At 43.5% G+C, this 18,203-nt stretch overlaps 4 protein-coding genes and 1 long non-coding RNA gene across 6 annotated transcripts; 3 read left to right on the top strand and 2 right to left on the bottom strand.

Annotated features, from left to right (window-relative positions):
- Positions 1–317: 317 nt before the first annotated feature.
- Positions 318–3,220, top strand: Spindly (spindle apparatus coiled-coil protein 1 spindly). Its single transcript, XM_017242153.3, has 6 exons — positions 318–899; positions 1,044–1,209; positions 1,270–1,485; positions 1,552–1,693; positions 1,844–1,942; positions 1,999–3,220. Exons 1-6 carry the CDS (start codon positions 381–383, stop codon positions 3,140–3,142), a joined length of 2,286 nt encoding a protein of 761 aa, XP_017097642.2. The 5' UTR covers positions 318–380; the 3' UTR covers positions 3,143–3,220.
- Positions 3,221–3,972: 752 nt separating this feature from the next.
- Positions 3,973–4,892, top strand: LOC138925796 (uncharacterized). The gene is made up of 2 exons (XR_011442008.1): positions 3,973–4,186; positions 4,247–4,892. It is a non-coding gene; the product is annotated as an uncharacterized lncRNA (long non-coding RNA).
- Positions 4,893–5,619: 727 nt separating this feature from the next.
- Positions 5,620–7,846, bottom strand: LOC108126075 (uncharacterized). The gene has a single exon (XM_017242519.3). It carries the CDS (start codon positions 7,729–7,731, stop codon positions 5,740–5,742), a length of 1,992 nt encoding a protein of 663 aa, XP_017098008.3. The 5' UTR covers positions 7,732–7,846; the 3' UTR covers positions 5,620–5,739.
- Positions 7,847–8,870: 1,024 nt separating this feature from the next.
- Positions 8,871–11,366, bottom strand: LOC108125825 (myosin heavy chain, clone 203). 2 transcript variants are annotated; one of them, XM_070277296.1, is made up of 3 exons: positions 10,215–11,366; positions 9,799–10,164; positions 8,871–9,747 (listed from the first exon to the last, which is right to left on the bottom strand). In XM_070277296.1, the coding sequence occupies exons 1-3, from the start codon at positions 11,193–11,195 to the stop codon at positions 9,136–9,138; spliced, it is 1,959 nt and encodes a 652-aa protein (XP_070133397.1). In that variant the 5' UTR covers positions 11,196–11,366; the 3' UTR covers positions 8,871–9,135. The 2 variants fall into 2 exon arrangements, with proteins under 2 accessions (XP_070133397.1, XP_070133396.1); XM_070277295.1 differs by having other exon boundaries at positions 8,871–10,164; positions 10,215–11,365.
- Positions 11,367–13,272: 1,906 nt separating this feature from the next.
- On the top strand, positions 13,273–15,897 carry LOC108125828 (cingulin). Its single transcript, XM_017242164.3, has 3 exons — positions 13,273–14,010; positions 14,105–14,771; positions 14,827–15,897. The coding sequence occupies exons 1-3, from the start codon at positions 13,548–13,550 to the stop codon at positions 15,689–15,691; spliced, it is 1,995 nt and encodes a 664-aa protein (XP_017097653.2). The 5' UTR covers positions 13,273–13,547; the 3' UTR covers positions 15,692–15,897.
- The last annotated feature ends 2,306 nt before the right edge of the window (positions 15,898–18,203 follow it).

Here is an 18,203-nt window from a genome sequence, read left to right on the forward strand (position 1 = left end):
TGCCTAGCGCATGCGTTTTAGAAAAGGCATAACTAAAGAGTTAACAAGCCAGTTCAATTAACTTACTTATTTCATTGCTTTAAACAAACCATAATTATTATTTAAATTTTTATTTGAAATACAAATTTAAATAAAGCGCCGTATTTTATTAGGGTGCTGTTAAACGCAACCTGTTAAACAGTTCTGTTAACTTCCTTACATATATCGATAAGATACAGAAAGTTTCTGTGACGATATTTCAAACATCGATAACAACTATTCAAAAATTTGGTAAACATCCATCTCTAGCGTCGCTTGGCACAATTTTTTGAAATCATAAGCAAATAAACAGTTCCGGCGATCCTAAATATTATTCTGACGCAATTTCTGAGACGTGCAATATGTTTTCGAATCTAGACCTGAGCGCTTTGAGCGTGGACGACATAGTCGAGGAGTATAAGCTGCTCTATGACCGTCACCAGCAGCTGAAGGAGCAGAGCGAACAGGATGCCCAGCGAATCCATGAACTGAAAAGAAATCTGGACACCGCTCTGGCGGCGGAGGCGTATTTGACCCAGGAACTGGATCAGATGGGGAGCCAACCCGTGGCCAACACCTCGGATTCGGAGCACCAGGAACTGGAGGAGCTGCGGCGGAAGTTCATGAACTTACAGGCGGAACAGGACAGCCTGCAGCAGGATTACGACCAAAAGGCTGAAGAGGCCAAGAGTCTTCGGCTCAAGTTGGAGTCGACAGAAAAGGCTTTGGTGGAAAAGTCTGCCGCCAGGTCGAATGATGTCCACGAGGATTGCATGGCCCGGTTGAGTACTCTGGAAGCGGAAAACTCTGAACTCATGCAGAGATTGGCGGATTTCGAGGAGTCCAGTGTGAAGAACACGTTTTCGGTGGCCGAAAAAGAGGTAAGATACATAATTCTTGGAAAGCGATTCTCGCCTTCGCGGTCTTTGCCTGAATGACTTTAAAAAGTCAAGCAGGTAAAAGTGGGTGATTTCCAAGGTAAAAACCAATAAAATCATAAAACCCACATATGTTTTTTTTTTTAGAAAACCATCGAATGCCTTCAAGACCAGGTCAGCTGCTTGGAGCAGAATCTTCACTGCAAACGGGACGAACTGGAAGAGAAGCTGCAACTTTTGGAGAGCTGCCAGGAGCAGTTGGTTGATGCTAATGCCAAGATAGCGCTTCTTACTTCAGCTCCTGAAAATAATGGTAATTATTTATAACTATTAGTGGATTAATATGAAGAATATTAATAAATTATATCTGTAGATCGCAAGGGTAACTCGCTCTTTGCTGAGGTGGACGATCAAAGGCAAGTCATGAAGTCACTGCTGGCGGCCCAGAAGAAGAGCTATTTGGAAATGAAAAAGACCTTTACGGAAAGCCAGTTTGAGATACGGCGTCTGAAGAGGGAAAATGTAGCGATGCACACAGAGTTGCAGGCCTGTAGCACCATTTTCTGCAGTGCAGACAAGACCTATCAAAGTGAGTGTCATTATTGGATTTTTTATAAAGATTTCATAATTAATTTGCAATGTTTTTCAACGCTAGACAAGCTAAACGAACGCATTCGTTATCTGATGGATGCCAATGACAATCTGGAGCGACAGCTGAACATTAACCAGGAGCGGCTGCGCGAGCTGGCCAGCGAAAAGTCAGTCACCTGGCTGGACTCGATGCTGGATTTTTGCAAGTATGAGTTGCCCGAACGCATCGACACCGCGCTGGCATCGCTCGGCAATATCTTGCTGAGCTTCACCAGCTACGGCCTGTTCTTGCTGGCCAGTTAGGTTTTCTCTTCCACAGCCCCTAATGCCAAATCATCCTAATCCCCCCTATTTAGACGCGAGACAGACGACCTGAAGAGGCAGCTGCACAGCATGCGCATCCAAAAGGCCGGACTGGAGGAGCAGGTTCGTTCCGTCCAGCAAGAAATGGCACGGTAAGATTCAAGATATTAAAATAAAGTTGAATACTACCATTTTGTATCCACAATAGCTGGCGCTTCGAGTCCTTAAAATCCAGATGCGTTATCATTGATCGGGAGAATCTGTTGACGGAGCACAAGATCGCATTCAAGCCCATGCAGGCCATGGAGTTTAACATCAAGGAAGCTGAACTGAAGTCTGCCCTGCCGCGGATTGTTAGTGTGAATACGGAAAGCCCGTCGGTTGCTGCGTCAACTAAAGAAACTACCAATCTTCCATCTGAATCAGAGACGGAGAAACCTGCTGAGATTATAAACCTTATTACTCCCATAAAACCTCAGGTGAAGGAAGAGAATCTGGAGACTTGGCAGGCAGTTCAACCTGTTATGAAAGGCACCCCAGTTAAAGTTAAGGAAGAAACTCAGGAAAGAGACTTTCTGGCTGCTCGGAAACAGACGCCTATTAGGACCCACGTGGGTGTGAAAATCAAGAGAGAGGTTGAATCTAACCTGGACCAGGAGTTGGAAAAAGAAAGCCAGGACGAATTTAAAGTGCCACTAACAAAGAGCACGCCCATTAAAGACATAAAATCCGAACAAGTTGATACATCTACCCTGGGACACAGTCCCCAAAATGAAGTCGAAGAAGATAACTCTAAATCACCACCTAAACCACAACTAAAAGGTACACCAATAAAGCCACGACTTGGAGTCATTAATGTCAAGTCGGATGAGGATCTGCTGTTCAAACAACATACTCCAGCGAAGCCCCAACGCAAGGGAACTCCAGTTAAGCTCAAGCTTCTCAAACTGGAGAGCCAGGAAACAGCTAATGAGTCTCCGGATGTCACTCCTGGGAAGGCGGAAGCTATACAAATTCTGGGCAGTCCCACGCCTCAAAAGCCCCAACGTAAGGGCACTCCTGTTCGGAATCCAGTCATTAAGGATGCAACTAATAACAATCTACGTTCGATCCTTTGCAAAAAAAGGGAACTTTTCTCCGAGGATTCGCAAAAGAGTGTCCAGTTCAGCTCGAGCGGTCCAATCATTCGGAATCTGAGTCCCGTGGACAGATTACAGAGCGAATCAGTTCCCAACGAAAACGAGAAGCCAGTGACCAACGAAGATGGCAAGGATATCAAGCCTACGATTAAAAGACCTAACATCATCAGACGGATTGTTGTGAGCTCTCGTAAACCTACTTTAAAGGAATGACCTAATACCACTTGAAAATTTAAACTTAGATGTAGCTAAACCTATTAATGTAAAGAAATAAAATCATTTAAAACTTGATTTTTAACTGGTGGCTTAAATTATTATTAGATGTTGTTTTTTTAACAGCAAAATGGTGAAAATTGTCATAAAGGCATTCATTTTATACTTTTAATGCCTCTTTGACAAATTCGTCCTTTTGCAGTCTAGTGACTTAGAAGCTCAATTAATATACATTTTTGTTAAATTAAAATTAAGCTCAATACTTACAGAATTTTTGGTTAAACCCTCATATCTTTGTTCTCTATTTTCGAGTGGTCCTTAAGAGAGATACAAGAATGATTTTCATGAAAAACCTTCAAAGAGGAATGTGGTTAAAGCTCTCGATTGGGAAGAACCCCTTTCGAAGATTATACCTATGGTCGAAGACTACATCTTTGGAAAATATTGAAAAATCTTTTTTAAACTGCATTAAAATCACAGGGTAGGAATAGTTTTTATTGTCATACCTCTATTGTATACCTTTATTTTTTGTCCTATATTCTTCCATATTTTACCACGCCAAGGTGTTTTTTTATTTGATTATCAACTGATTCTCGCCCGTTTTTTGACCTCTGACTTGAGAATCTGCTCCAGGTTTCTCCCAAAATTATGCCCATGGAATGTTAAGGACAGCACTCTCAGTTCACTGATTACGATAAGAAGCTCTCAAGCTTGTAGAACAAATCTATACAATTTTGGCTTTATTTTTAAATTTAAAAACTATTTTTCGATGCTTTTGAATATGCTACTTTTAATATAATATATTTTCTACTATTTCTAAATATGTCCAAACAGTTCAAATTTCATGGACCTGATTCACTGATTCTGATAAGAGACTAGGAAAGCTCGGAAGTGCTATAAAAACCCAAAGCCAGGGCTTTCAATCCATCAGTTCAATACTTTTAGTGACTTGAACATCAAAGTTTATTTTTTTAAACAGAAAAAATGTGAATACGGGCGGTGTTTTTGTTACTTATTTCCGATTCCCTGGGGCTCGATCAAGAAGTAAGAGTGGTTATTATTAGTGCAATTTTACAGAGTAAATAATACTTTCTCTTTCCACAGTCCTGCTATCCCATAGTGCTACCCCTACTTGGATAATTGGAGAAGTTCCAGGCAAAGGATGTCAAGTACTCAGAGCTGCAGGATAAACTTTCCAATTCTTCAGTTCGAGAAAAAAACAGATCAAGTAAAAGAACAACGTGAAGAAATTATTCAACTGAAAGGTCAAAATTCAGATCTGAAAAATATCATGTGATTTCGGCGAGCTGAATAATCTGATCAGTAGAGAATTATAAAAGTTACGTGAAATAACACAAAGCTCCGAGGAGGTAATAACAGGAAACGCAAACTATTCGAACAAATTGAAATCTACGACATCGGAGCTCCGCGGAGGTACGAAAATGGAGATACGGACACCACTCTACGACTCTCAGGGAAACGGAAATTATTAACAGGAACACCGCCGGTAGTCGCATTTTTAGTTTTTTTGTTTAAAAAATACACTTTGATGTTTAAGACACTAGAAGTGTTCAACTGAGCTGATTCAACTATGGCATTCCCGAGCCCCAAGCTTTTCTAGAACACCACTACAAGTCCATCGAATCCAACATCATGAATCAAAGTTAAGTAAGAAAAACTCAATAATGCGGAATATAACTTAGCAAATATCTTAGTCCTTTCGGATCGTTGCCCATCAACCCAAAATAAACAGTCCATCTTGTGTTGATGGACAACGATCTGGTAGGACTAAGACATTTGTTAATTTATACTCCGCATTGTTGAGTTTTTCTAACTTACCTTTGGAAAGGGATTTGGAAAATCAAAATATGATGAGAAGCTATCTGGAATTTAAAAATGTACACCAAGTGATTATTTTGTGATTATTGTTAACAAAAGCCCCTTTAATTGGAAATAAAATATAACTTAATATTTGAACTGAAAATAAAAGTGTTTGCAGTTTAATGGCTGGAGAATGGTTGGGAATTTTCAGGATGGAACTGGCAGTTTATATTATTATCCAAATATACTCTTTAATGGATTTCTTTGAGTTTTTTTGAGAAGTGATTGGAACTATTACGTGGCTCAGATATGTTCTATGGAACTCTATAGCAACAGACCTCATCAAATAATTCTTCCCGCTTATCAATTGTTTTTTGACCTCTGATGTCAAAAGCTGCTGAATCTCAAGGGCTATCTCCAAACGAACGGAAATTTAAATATTAGACCCAATTTAAAAAAAAAAATTTTTTTTTTGTTAAAATGAAAAATGGTCTACATTTTAGCTTTCTATCTTTTGATGGCGAAAGAAAGTAGTCAAAGTTATAAAAACAGGAGGGTATAACTTTCAAAGATCGGTGAGCTTTTCTAAGCTAACTTATGGTTTAAAAAATCACATTTTTGGAAGAAGTATTTTAACTTTGTCAATTTGTCGAAAATAATAATTTTTATTAGCTAGTTAAATAATCCATTATAAAATAAGATTTCGCCTGCTTAAATATGAATGAATATGCGTTCCCCCCTTCTATTTTATATCGTTTCAAAAATTCAAAATGTTTTCAGGAAATATCTCTCAGTTCGTCCTCTTTAGGAGCTGCCTCCACGAAGGAGAGATGATCGTAGACGGGTGCCGTTGGCCCCGGAGTGGATGAGAGCATTCCATCGGATTCACCGCACTTCTCCTCCTCCACCTGCTCCTTGATCTCGGCGTACAGCTGGTAGGGCAGCTCGGTGGGCAGAGACTCGTAGGTGACGTGGTGGGTTCTGGAACAGGCGGACTCCCTGTGGCCCGTACAGTTGCAAATGGAAGCAGCCCCACTCACTGGCGTCTCGTAGCCATCGGGCACATCGATGTCGACATCGGCGGGTGAAGCACTGCCATTGGCCACCGGGTATCGAACAATATCGACATGATCCACGAATCGGGGGCCACTTGAGGACTTTTCGTCGCCAAAGCAGGGCAGTCCCGAGACATAGTAGGACAGGTGGAAGAGCCTTTCGCAGTGCAGATAGAGATACAGCAAAAGAAACAGGAGGGCGATGCCCAGGGGCAGCATGAACACTATAATCAGAGCTCCGTTCCTCTGACTCCTATGCAGTTCCACGGGATTTCCGTAGAGCACCGTAAAGCTGGACACATTCGTGTCGGGATGGGGCACCGGTAGGTAAGCCTCGGAGGTGCCATTAATCCTTACTTGCATGATCCTGCCCACCTTGGGGGGTGCTTCGGTGGGCGGATCCAGCGGCTCGCAGCTCAACCCATTCACATTGATGTGGGAGATGTACTTCGTGTACTGGAAGAGTCGAAACAACATGGGCTCCGTGTGGGAAAAATTCAACAGCCACTGGCAGCTCCAATGGTTCCCGTCCACCCAGAGTCGGGGAGGAGATACGATGGCGTCGTTGGCTCTTGCAACGTCCTTCAGGCTAATTAGATCATTCGATCTAAGATCGATTAGTTGAATCCTTGCAGGTGCAATCGATACTAGATCACCTAAGGACATCGAGTGGAAGCGATTCTCCTGCAAGTAGACCCTCTGGAGGGCAATCATTTTGTAAAACCAAGTTCTGTTCAGATATTCCAACTGGTTTCTACTCAGGTCCAGGACCTCAAGATCACTGGAGTAAAGTGGGATGTTATGGTACTCGTAGCTCAGAGATTTCAGAGCATTTCCGCTCAAGTTGAGTTTCTTTACTTTCAAGAGTCCGCCAGGGTCCAGACCAAAACTACTTAGCCGGCAATCCGTTATGGTTATATTAACCAATTCCTGAATCCCATTTTCCAGATGGAGTTCCCCCGGCTGAATGGGTGTATTCCGCACCACAAGCTCTGTTAGATTCTCGGGTATCTTTTCAAAGAAAACATTTCTAATTTGTTTCAGATTTCCCAAGTGAACCTTTTTCAGCATCGAAAGCTTCTGCAGGACGAGCTTATCTGCTAGGACCAACTTGGTTTCATCCTTTATGAGTAGTTCCTCCAACTCAGTGGCATTCTCCAATACTTCCATATATTTCAAAGAATTTTGCTGAACTTTAAGGACTTTCAGATGCGGCACCTTCTGGAAAGTATCTCCACTTAGGGTTCCCAGTTCGTTATTTTCAAAGGACACTGCTGTTAGTTTGGAGAGAATGGCTCCATCACAGCTCAATTTTATGGTGGAATCGCCCACAAATCGTTGGATCTCCAAGCTCTCCAGCTGCAGACAATTATCCAGATACTCCAAACCATAGCTATCAATGTCCAGCGGAGGAGTTCCTGTGCCGTCCACCTGGACATGCCTCTTCCCAGCCACCCTCTGGGCGCCCAAATCGAATCTGTCCGATTTTAGCGTCCTATTACCGTTACAATCAATGTCCAGGGGCAGGCCAAAGTCCTGACTGCTCCTCTCCAGCGGCGATGTGGCATAGAGAGTGGCACGAATGACGCAAGTGGACTCGTAGGCGGAAGCCATCTCCTCGTCAGCTGCCAGCACGTGTGACAGAATCAGCAGAATGACAACAGCACCGACGCACTGCGTCATCGTTTCGGCAAAAAGCGACGACCTGCCCATCGGAGCGTGGCGCTGGCAGATCTTCCCCAGAACTATCTTTTCCGTCAAATACCGTACGCTCGCGTCGCGTGCTAAATCCAAACTGATTTTCTCCGAGCCGATTCGCTCGCCTCACGACCCTCACATTGGAAAAGCTGACTGAATTTGTGAAAAGTCGGAAAACCATCAGCGCACCTTTGGCTTAATTTCAATAAGGCGCCCCGCTGGCCATGCCCCCCCTTTTTGATTATATCTTGCTACCCAATACATTTTTGAACAGGGTGAGGTAGGTTGAATAGAGGTATTCTTTTGTAAAAATGATTTAGAAATAAATCTGCAATATGGTAAAAAAAATGTTTATTTTAACTAGTAACTAACCAAAGTCTGAAGTATAAATACTACTTCAGGACCCTTGAAAACCAACTCAATAAATTATAATAATCGTCATAATTATTCCTATAAGAGGTACTTTCAAGTCCCAGACCAGCTAGTGCCACATATTTCTAGTTGTTTTAATATTAAAAATTATTTCAGAGAGAATCTTGGTTATATATTTAGACTGGCTGACTTCGGTTCTCTTTTCGTATTCTCCGCCAGAAGAATGCTTCCTACTTGTTCTCCTTAGAGCACACTGCTTTCTTTCTTTTTTTTCAGCTTTCATCATCTAGAGATCCCCTCAGCTCCTCAACACCCAAGAAGCCTACAGATTCCAAACACTTTTCGCACACAATCATTCTCCAAAGTGGCTATGGAAATTGTTTACATATTTTTTTTTTGTTTGTTCTTTAATTTTCGAACCGATCGATGCTTATATTATGTGATTCAAGAACCGCAAAACGAAATACATAAGTATTTATTTGGAAAAGTATTGTTTACATTGCACATTTAATTGGTCAAGTACTTAGAACTGGAATGAGATCACTGGGCAGCATATTTGTGGAAACTTTTTAAAAATGCATTTTCGGAAAAGGCAGTTTTTAACAATTAGCACGTACATAAATTCTAGGAAGAAATCCGCAAAAATCTTTGAAATTGGAAACGAATTTATTCTTATTATTGAGATATTTCGAAAGGTTAGAACCATTTTAGAAAAAGATATATTTTTTTAAGATAAGAAATCTATTTTAAAAACTTACTTATAATTAATAAAATTTTCATAATTTTTGTTTTTTTTACTGTCATATATTTAAACACCCCCCTGAACCATTTTCCCATTAAAACGAGTCATTAAGGAGAGTAGAAAAAAGGATAAGTTTACATGATCATTGGAGTGAAAGGATCACTGGGTCGATAACTCCTTTAAAAATAATCCAAGCAACTTGATCATATGGACTTGCCTGCGATGTTGACAAGCCAGAACCGTATCTTCAAGTTGCCTGGACAGCTGACGGGCTTGGCCTAGGATCGGGGACTATCCCCCGTGCTCTAGATCTTGCCCTTCAGCGTCCTGGGGTTACCGAGTCGGGCGGTGCTGGAGCCCTGCGACAGCTGATTAATCCGAATGAGGCCAGCTTCGCTAGGTCGGCAAGAACCGCCCCCACCGCCTCCTCCAATTCCAATTCCGACCGAACCGCTTCCACTATTGATCCCAGCACCGCCCGAATTCGTCATGGAGTATATGTGCCGGCGGAGGACCCGTATGTGCTTCTGCGAGACCTCAAAGTTGTGGACCAGGGTGTGCAGTTGGGTCTGCAGCTCGGCGATCAGGCTGTCCCGCTCCTGGATCAAACTGGACGTGGAGTTCTGGCTCCTGCTCAGCTTCAGCTCCAGATCGAAGATCTTCTTCTGGAGATCCCTGCGCTGCTTCTCGCTCTGTTCCCGATGGCGGGACAACTGCCTCTTACTGCTCACCTGGAGCTGCTCCAGCTGATCCTTCATCGAGGACAGCTCCTCCGTGAGTCTTCGCTTCTCAGTCTTCAGGGCGGAATTGTAGTTCTTGAATATTTTCAAATCCCTCTCGGCCGCTTTCAGTCGATTGATGGTGACCAGCTTCCGGCGACCCAGATCGTCAATCTTCACCTTCAGTTGCATGGCCTCCTGCTGAAGAGCATGAAGTTTATCCGCAAGGAGACAGTTTTCCCGCATCACCTTCTCGTACTTGGAGTGCTCCTCCCGCATCATCTGCGGCAAGTGGGACACGTTCTTCAGCTTGCTGTCGATCTTCGAGCGCAGGGAATCGATGTCGTGGTAGATACTCGACTCCAGCTGCTTGTTGTTCACATGCAGCTTATCGATCTCGTGCTTCTGGGTGCTCATGATCTCCTGGGCCTTCACACAACGGGTGTGGTAGTCGGCAATGCGGTCCTGCTGCTGCTGAATAATCGTCCGGAACTGAAGCTGCTCACTTTTCAGACTCTTAATAGTGGTCAGGAGGTGGCCTAGGTCCCCGGAGTCCCTATCCCGATCTCTATCCCGGTCTCGATCGCGTTCGTGCTTATACTTGTGATCCTGGGACTGGCAGGACTTTATACTTTTTTGAATATTTTTATTTGAGGGCCACTTACCTGCGAGGTGTTCATTACGTCCTTGAGGACATGGTAGACATCTTTGAAAGAGGTCTGATCCCTGTCCAGATTATCTAGATCGTCCTCGGATCGTTTGCGCCGCCTAGCATGCCGATTGGCCAGAGATTCCACAATCCGACTATCGAAAACCTGAGAGGATAGATGACACTTGGGTCGCTGATCCTTCTGATGGCTGCGCCTTCCACTGGAATATTTTTTCCTGCCGATCTCGGACATCTCAGAACTTTGGCCCGAGAGCACGGTCATGAAGCTAGTATTGCTTCGCAGGATACGAGGACTCTTTCGCTTGACGGTCAGTTGGGAGGCCTCACTGCTTACCGAATTGTAGTAACTGTCCAGATCAGCTTCGCTTTCCAGCTCTATTTCAGAGCCCCGGTTGGCCACGAAGCTGTCGTGTTTCTGGGCCATCTCACTCAGTTCGTAGTTGATCTTCATGTACTTCTCCTCCAGATCCTTGGTCGTCTCGTTATACTCTTGGAGCTCCTGCTTGTACTTGCAGAGCTCCTCCTTCAGCTTGGCTCCAATGGCATCTGAATTGGGGGGGTTCTTCAATCGATCCCGCTTTCTTGGCATTTTCTCATATTCATCCGGCTCGATAGCTTCACCATCGCTCAGCTGTTCATCCTCCCTTTTTTCGGGGGATTCCAGTCTATTGCCGTTAGAGCCATTGGTCTTCGCCATCAAAGTCATGCTGCTGGCATTTATCGATGTCGGCATTGGAGTGGAGTTGGAGTGAGTCCGGGAGAGGCTGACATAGCTGGTTTTCCGGGAGACCTGGTCTTCGTCCTTCGGCTCGGCCAGCTCGAACTCCGGTCCCATCGAACGAACGGCAGTGGCTTCGCCTAGTCCCCGACGAAGGGTCTCCAATACAGCCCGATGACTCTTCGGACGGAATCCCAGGGTGCGTTGCTTGTTCCTTATGGCTGTGGCTGGTAGAGACACCTTTGATGACTTTAACATCTACGAAAATTTTGCTTATATGTGTATTTTAATTAATATTGCACTTGTGAAATTTTTTGCGCTGTTTTGGCGAAACAGAGAATTTTAAAAAAAAAAAAGGTTGTGTCACATTCGATTACCAAAAATGATTATTTTGTACTTGAGTCGTAACGAAATTTAATTAATCGGAAACATGGTGTTACGCCTACTGGTACATGGATCTGGATTATGAATTTAAAGGTCTAATTAAGGATGAGGGATTGCTATACATTCCGGATCTTTTCCTTTAAATCTTCTAATTGTTTTCGACAAAGCATGTCTGACAAAATCAGTTTTATTTGCTAGATCGACACATCTACACATGGACACATTATCTACAAGGCGATTATTCGGCCAATACGGACATACGGGATCCAACTTTGGGACACGGCCAGCAAGACTAATATTCAGACTATCCAGACGTTTGAAAATAGAGCCCTCCGTATCGCCACTGGGGCCCACGTTTACCACGACAACCAGACAATCTACGAGGTGCTTGGCTTCCCATGGGTGAAGGAGGAGATCCAAAGAAGCAGCACCAAGTACATCCTGAGACTACACAACCATCCCAAAGAGTTGGCGACCACTCTCCTCGACAACAGCGAACAGATGCGGCGGGTGCGCAGAACTCACCCGCTGGACCTCATCCGGAATAACTCTTAGACTTTCTTATTTTTCCACCTCTAACTTAAGTTACACATAAGCCAAGTTTTCTGCCACAATATTTAATGGTTGTCGCTGTTGGACAGTTTAAAAAAAAACCACACCTGTCAAAATAAAAAAAAAAAAAAAAAATTTATGGGACTATATATTGCAGAACCCTTTACTAAAATGTGTCTCAAAAGGTTTAATTTAGCCAAATGTGTCTTAACCTGGTCGAAAGCATTCTCCGTATCCATTGAAAACCCCACTGAAAATTCCATAACTTATATAATAATTATCCGATCGAAGAATGTTATACCTTCCCAGTCTTAGATCTTCGAGTAGAACAACTCTTTATCCAAAACTGGCCCACTAAAATCTAACCAACTTTTCTTAAATTTTCATTATTTTCATCATGATTTTAGCCAAAAATTGGCTCAACATTTTATTTCTCTGTTTTCCTGATATTCTAATACAGATCGATGGGCTTTGAGTCGCCGATTTATAAATGGTTTTCCATTTCGTGATCGGGAGAAACCTGTCTGAACTATTGTCTAAAAAGAGCCTGAAAATTTTGCATTTGGGTCAGAGGCTTTCTATGCATGTGTTCCGATTATTAATATTAGGGAATTCCTGGGAATTTCAGGGAAGGGAACTCCATAGCTTATTTAATACTTGGCAGATCTTCGAATGTTACACCTTCCCTGCGAGCGGATCTAAGAATGGAAAATCTAAACAAATTTTTATACTAACTTATAAATTACACTTATATAATAATTAATTAATATAATTTTTTTAAGCAGTTTGAATGTTATTGGATCACTCATTCTTAAATGGTATTATCTTCCGAAATATTTTGCAAAACGTTAATATTGGCCAACAAATTTGTCTTTTTGGCATTTTAGCGAAATTGGTCGTAACTTCGTCAACAGGGCAACAATGCTTTTCTAATAATTAACTCATTAATAAATGAATTATCTTTCCGGTCTTAGATTTGTTTCGAAGGTCTTCAATTAAAACAACTCCCATCCAAACCTGACCAACTAACATGTAACCTGGATTTTAATAATTTTAAAAGGGGCAACCCTTTGATTTTTGCCAAAAACCAAAATTGTGGTTCTCTATTTTCTTGATATTTTATTGGCTAAATTATAGCTAATAGTTTTAATTTTAGATCTTAGTTATCGTAAGTATTCTTATAATACTTTCCTTTTTGATGGTTGAAGGTTGAAATGAAGGTTTCACATAATAATATTATATTTTATGTGATTGGAGTGTCCATGTTCTTGTATTCAAGAATGTTCATTCAAATGTTCTTGTAATTTTCCTAAATTTTTAAGAAGCTATAGGTTTTTGGAAACCAAGTAGTCCTAGACAATAAATTTGAGCCAACAGTATCGAGGCAGGCCATTCCAAATCCAGCTGGCCAGTTTAACGTACGGAGATCTTTCAGTTCATTTTATTCGTTAACGTAGAAAGTAACTGGCTCGCCCTAAACTTCTTTTCGAAATTTTCTTTCAGAATATGTGCTAAAATTTTCCCGGAATAGAAGTGTCTAAAATCGTTAGTTCTAACAAAAATTCAAAAAAAAAACCTCGAAAAGAAATTGTAAAACAGTTCCCAGATAAGACTTCTATTCTGAGAGTTGGTTTTGTTTTTTCGGCTAAAATCGTTAATTGAATTTGAGTCACAATGGCTGAGAATACTGAATACACGGATGAGGGTGGTGAGTACGAGGACGATGAGAAGGAGTTCATTGGTGAGAACCAAATGATGGAGGAGGGGCCGGAACAGGACCTCTTCTCCATGCTGGGCGAGTCGTCCGACGATCCCGAACAGAAGCGCATGTACTTGGAGTACTTGGCGCTGATCAAGGAGATCGACTGCCAGAACCGGATCATCCAGGACATCAAGACCAATATAATGGATATGTGCGCCAAGCCGTGCAAGACCCGGAACGAGCTGAGGGAAATCAAGCGCCTGAGGATCTGCATGGAGCAGGAGAACATTAAGCTCCACACCATGATGAACAGGGCCGTTCAGTTGCAGAACTTTGGAAGTCATCGCCACTACAAGGAGCTACCGATGACGACAACCGTGGATGAGGACAACCTGTCGCCCTACATGTGTGGCATCGGAGCTTGCCCGCAAGGAGGTAGTATTAAAATTCCTCTGATCCTAATCCCGATTCTTAGCTGCCTTCCTACCTATAACAACTCTCCCTTCAATATTTATCTAAATCCTTTCAGAGAGCGACTCAGATCCTTGCAATGAAGGCGGCAGCTCCGCCAGTTGTGGCGGCGGCGGCGCCCGGGACAATGCCGGCCAGGATGAGAAGCTTGTCTGTGCCCTACAAACGGCCATGAAGAAGATGAAGGGTGCCTGTCCGGAGGATAAGAAAATGATCGAGGAGATCGCTTGTGCCATCATGGGCGCCAAGAAGAAGCCGACTTGCAGTCCACCATGCCCGAAACCATGCCCACCCCCGTGTCCGGAACCCAGCAGTTCATCTAGTGCTCCATGCACACCCTGTCCGCCGCCCAAACCAAAATCTCGCCCATGCCCACCGCCGCCCTGTCCCCCACCTCCTGCTAAATGCGAGTCCATGGAGAAGCTGAAGCGACGTATCCAGAGCATGCAGTGTTCGGTTAAGAAGTTGCTCCAAGAGGTGAACACCCGTGACGCATCGGAGCCCTGTGGAGGTGGTGACGATGACGACGAAGAGGAGGAGGAAGATCCCTGTGCACGACCCTGCCCTGCACGGCCGCCATGTCCCGAGGATCCCGATCCTCTGGTCATATGCGGCGGAAAGCGCAACACCAAGGCTGACAAGTACGAAAAAATGAAGGAAAACTACACCCGGTTGCTGACTGAGTTTCAGCGCAAGGACTGCCAGATGAAGGAGCTCCAAAAGAGGTAATAAATCTTCTTTAATTGAAGTTCCATTTTAAAGTTATATAATTTTAAATAGAATGAAAGGCATCGTTGGCTCCTGTCCATCGAAAGGAGGCGACAATGATGCCGATGCCGCTGAGCTGAACCTTCTTCGGGCTCGGGTCAACGAGCTGAAGGAGGAACAGCTGGAGTTCAAGTGCATTATGAAGGAGCAATCGCAGCAACTGGAGGACTACCGCAACAAGTACCTCCTGGCCCAGCAGAAGGTGGAGGAGCAGTGCGTCTCTCTTGAGAAATTGAATATGAACAACAAGCGCATCGAGCAGCAAATCAACACCGAAGTCAAGGAGATTCGGGCAAAGTTCCAAGAGAAACTCAACGAGCTCCTTCACTTCCCCAAGCTCCTGGAAAACGAGCAACTAAAGTTGGCCCAGGTGTGCAAGGAAAAGGACGAAATGCAGACGAAACTGGTGGTGGTCTGCAAGGAGCTGAAGGCCTGCAAGGCCCAAATGGAAAGTACACCCAATGTGGACGTTCGTCCCCAGCTGGCCCAGTGCCAGATGGAGCTAACCCAGGCTAGGAACGAACTGGAAGAGCTGCTCCGACAGAGAGACCTCTTCTGTGAACAGCTAAAGTCCACCCAAGACGATCTAGACACTTTGAGGACCGAATCGGCCAAAATCATTGCCGGTACCAAGGAACGGGCCGAACTTATCAAATCCCAACAACAGGAACAGATCAACCGTTTGGAAAAGGAGCTGGCCCAGTGCCGAGCAACTGCCTCGCTGTCTGTCAACGATCGGGAGGCGGTGATCAGAGAGATGCAAGGACAACTGAACACTCTGTCCTACAGCTTCGATGCGGCCCAGAAACAGATAAAGACTCTTCGCAATCATATAGCCTATGTGTCAAATGAGAATTGCTTCCCCGTGAAGTGCTAAACCAAGGATGTAAATCAAGAACCCATTGGGGAAAATCCCCAACCGTACCCTCATAGCACACGAAAATGTAGGCAGCTCATTATTGTACCAGTACGTTGAAGTGTATGAGATGCGTTAAACTTAATACCTTTTATACATCACTTAAATTCATTTGTAATTCAAAATCTTAGTCAAGCTAATTAAATACATTAGTTCTTTTCGGTCAATCTTTGTCTATTTTTCTTTGTCCTTAAAAATAGGGTTTTCCCCTATAGGCTCCACAGTGATGGGTATATCTTCCCCAATACTGATCCGATTCTTAAGCGGAGTACCTTAAACGATTTCTAGATCGATTTGCCACCATTCTGCATCAAAGTCCTGAAACAAAATATTTTTTAGATTTTTTGTCTATTTTTCCTGATGGGACCCCTTGAAAACGGCGTTTTCTCCTATAGGGCCCACTGCGATGGCTATATCTTCCCCAATTCTCATCCGATTCTCAAGCGGAATACCTTAAACTATTTCTGGATCGATTCTCCACCATTCTGAATCAAAATCCTGAAACAGAATATTTTTTAGATTTTTTTCCCATTTATCGTGATGGGATCCCTTTAAAAAGGTTGTTTTTCCATATAGGGTCCACAGTGATGGCTATATCTTCCCCAATTCCCATCCGATTCTCAAGCGGAGTACCTTAAACGATTTCTGGATCGATTCCGCACCATTCTGCATCAAAATCCTGAGACAAAATATTTTTTAGATTTTTTGTCCATTTTTATCTATATGGCTATATAAAAACAACTTTTTTTTTTGCATTAAAAATTTTCAAGGTTTTCTCATTTATTTACAACGAAGGCTGCAGAAGGCGGCTTCGTTGCCTTAGGTATCATTTTAGGAGGAAAGCTTGGAATCTTACAAGACGTGGTGGCGGATAATGTGCCAGATGATCCTACGGCGCAGGCTCAGGTTCTCAATAGCGGAATCTTCAGCGGGCAACTGCTCGGCGTCCTCAGCGGCAAGGACGTAGTGACGGATGATGTGCCAGGCGATCCTCCTACGAAGGCTCAGGTTCTCAACGGAGGAGTCGTGGTCGGGGGACAGCTCGGAGTCGTCGGCGGGGGACTCCTCAGCGAGGACGTAGTGGCGGATGATGTGCCAGGCAATCCGCCTGCGAAGGCTCAGGTTCTCAACGGCGGAGTCGTGGTCGGGGGACAGCTCGGAGTCGTCGGCGGAAGAGTCCTCAGCGAGGACGTAGTGGCGGATGATGTGCCAGGCGATCCTCCTGCGAAGGCTCAGGTTCTCAACGGCAGGGGACAGCTCAGAGTCGTCGGCGGAGGACTCCTCAGCGAGGACGTAGTGACGGATGATGTGCCAGGCGATTCTGCGGCGAAGGCTCAGGTTCTCAACGGAGGAGTCGTGGTCGGGGGACAGCTCAGAGTCCTCGGCGGGAGCGTTCTCCGAGTCCAAGAACATGAAGGGGAGGCGGCGGAGGACACCCATGGCAACTCGGCGTTCCACAGCATGGCGAACTTCGTGGCGGGCCTCCACACTGAAGACGGCGAAGATGGCCAACAGAGCTAGGAACTTGAACATTTTGATTTAGATGTTTCTGGGCTAGACCGGGAAATCAACTAAAGAATACCTTGTTTCCCTCACTATTTATACGATTTTTCCATGTTAGTCATATTATTTATCATGCACCGGGATTAAATCTGCCGGACATAGATATAATATTTGTAAGAAGTTCAAAGCAGCGAGGTCCGGTCAATGGAATTATAAAAATAAATCGTTATGTCGATAAGTTTTTTTACATAAATTCAGTAAGTAATTAGTAAGGTAAGGATTAAGTAAGGTAATTTTTTATAATGCCTGTCTAATAGTAAAATACTCATTGGGCCTTATCATTTTTATGAAATTAAAATAACACTCCCTTTCTTGCTTTTATTCCTTACTGCAATAAATTGTAGACACTAAAAATTAAAAAAAAAAATACCAAAAAAGGAAAGCTAACTTTGGGTGGAGCCGAAGTGATATACCCTTGCGGTTAAGATTGATATCCTTAGCAGGCTTGTTAGAATTGTATTATAAAATCGAGTACCTTACCTTAAGGCGAGTACCTTAAACGATTTCTGGGTCGATTCCTCACCATTCTGCATCAAAATCCTGAGACAAAATATTTTTGAGATTTTTGTCCATTTTTCCTGATGGGACCCCTTGAAAATGGGGTTTTCCCCTATAGGGTCCACTGCGATGGCTATATCTTCCTCAATTCTCATCCGATTCTCAAGCGGAGTACCTTAAACGATTTCTGGATCGATTATGCTCTATTCTGCATCAAAATCCTGAGACAAAATATTTTTTAGATATTTCGTCCATTTTTCCTGATGGGACCCCTTGAAAATGGGGTTTTCCCCTATAGGGCCCACTGCGATGGCTATATCTTCCCCAATTCCCATCCGATTCTCAAGCGGAGTACCTTAAACGATTTCTGGATCGATTCATCACCATTCTGCATCAAAATCCTCAGACAAAA

This window comes from Drosophila bipectinata, chromosome 2L (genome assembly GCF_030179905.1).
Source record: "Drosophila bipectinata strain 14024-0381.07 chromosome 2L, DbipHiC1v2, whole genome shotgun sequence".
Taxonomy (NCBI): domain Eukaryota; kingdom Metazoa; phylum Arthropoda; class Insecta; order Diptera; family Drosophilidae; genus Drosophila; species Drosophila bipectinata.

Coding starts and splice junctions, on each gene's coding strand:
- Spindly (XM_017242153.3), top strand. CDS start 381: ATGTTTTCGAATCTAGACCTGAGCGCTTTGAGCGTGGACGACATAGTC. Junction 1,210..1,269: donor TTCAGCTCCTGAAAATAATG/GTAATTATTTAT, acceptor TTATATCTGTAG/ATCGCAAGGGTAACTCGCTC. Junction 1,486..1,551: donor TGCAGACAAGACCTATCAAA/GTGAGTGTCATT, acceptor TTTCAACGCTAG/ACAAGCTAAACGAACGCATT.
- LOC108126075 (XM_017242519.3), bottom strand. CDS start 7,731: ATGGGCAGGTCGTCGCTTTTTGCCGAAACGATGACGCAGTGCGTCGGT.
- LOC108125825 (XM_070277295.1), bottom strand. CDS start 11,195: ATGTTAAAGTCATCAAAGGTGTCTCTACCAGCCACAGCCATAAGGAAC. Junction 10,165..10,214: donor ACGTAATGAACACCTCGCAG/GTAAGTGGCCCT, acceptor AAGTCCTGCCAG/TCCCAGGATCACAAGTATAA.
- LOC108125828 (XM_017242164.3), top strand. CDS start 13,548: ATGGCTGAGAATACTGAATACACGGATGAGGGTGGTGAGTACGAGGAC. Junction 14,011..14,104: donor CGGAGCTTGCCCGCAAGGAG/GTAGTATTAAAA, acceptor AAATCCTTTCAG/AGAGCGACTCAGATCCTTGC. Junction 14,772..14,826: donor ATGAAGGAGCTCCAAAAGAG/GTAATAAATCTT, acceptor AATTTTAAATAG/AATGAAAGGCATCGTTGGCT.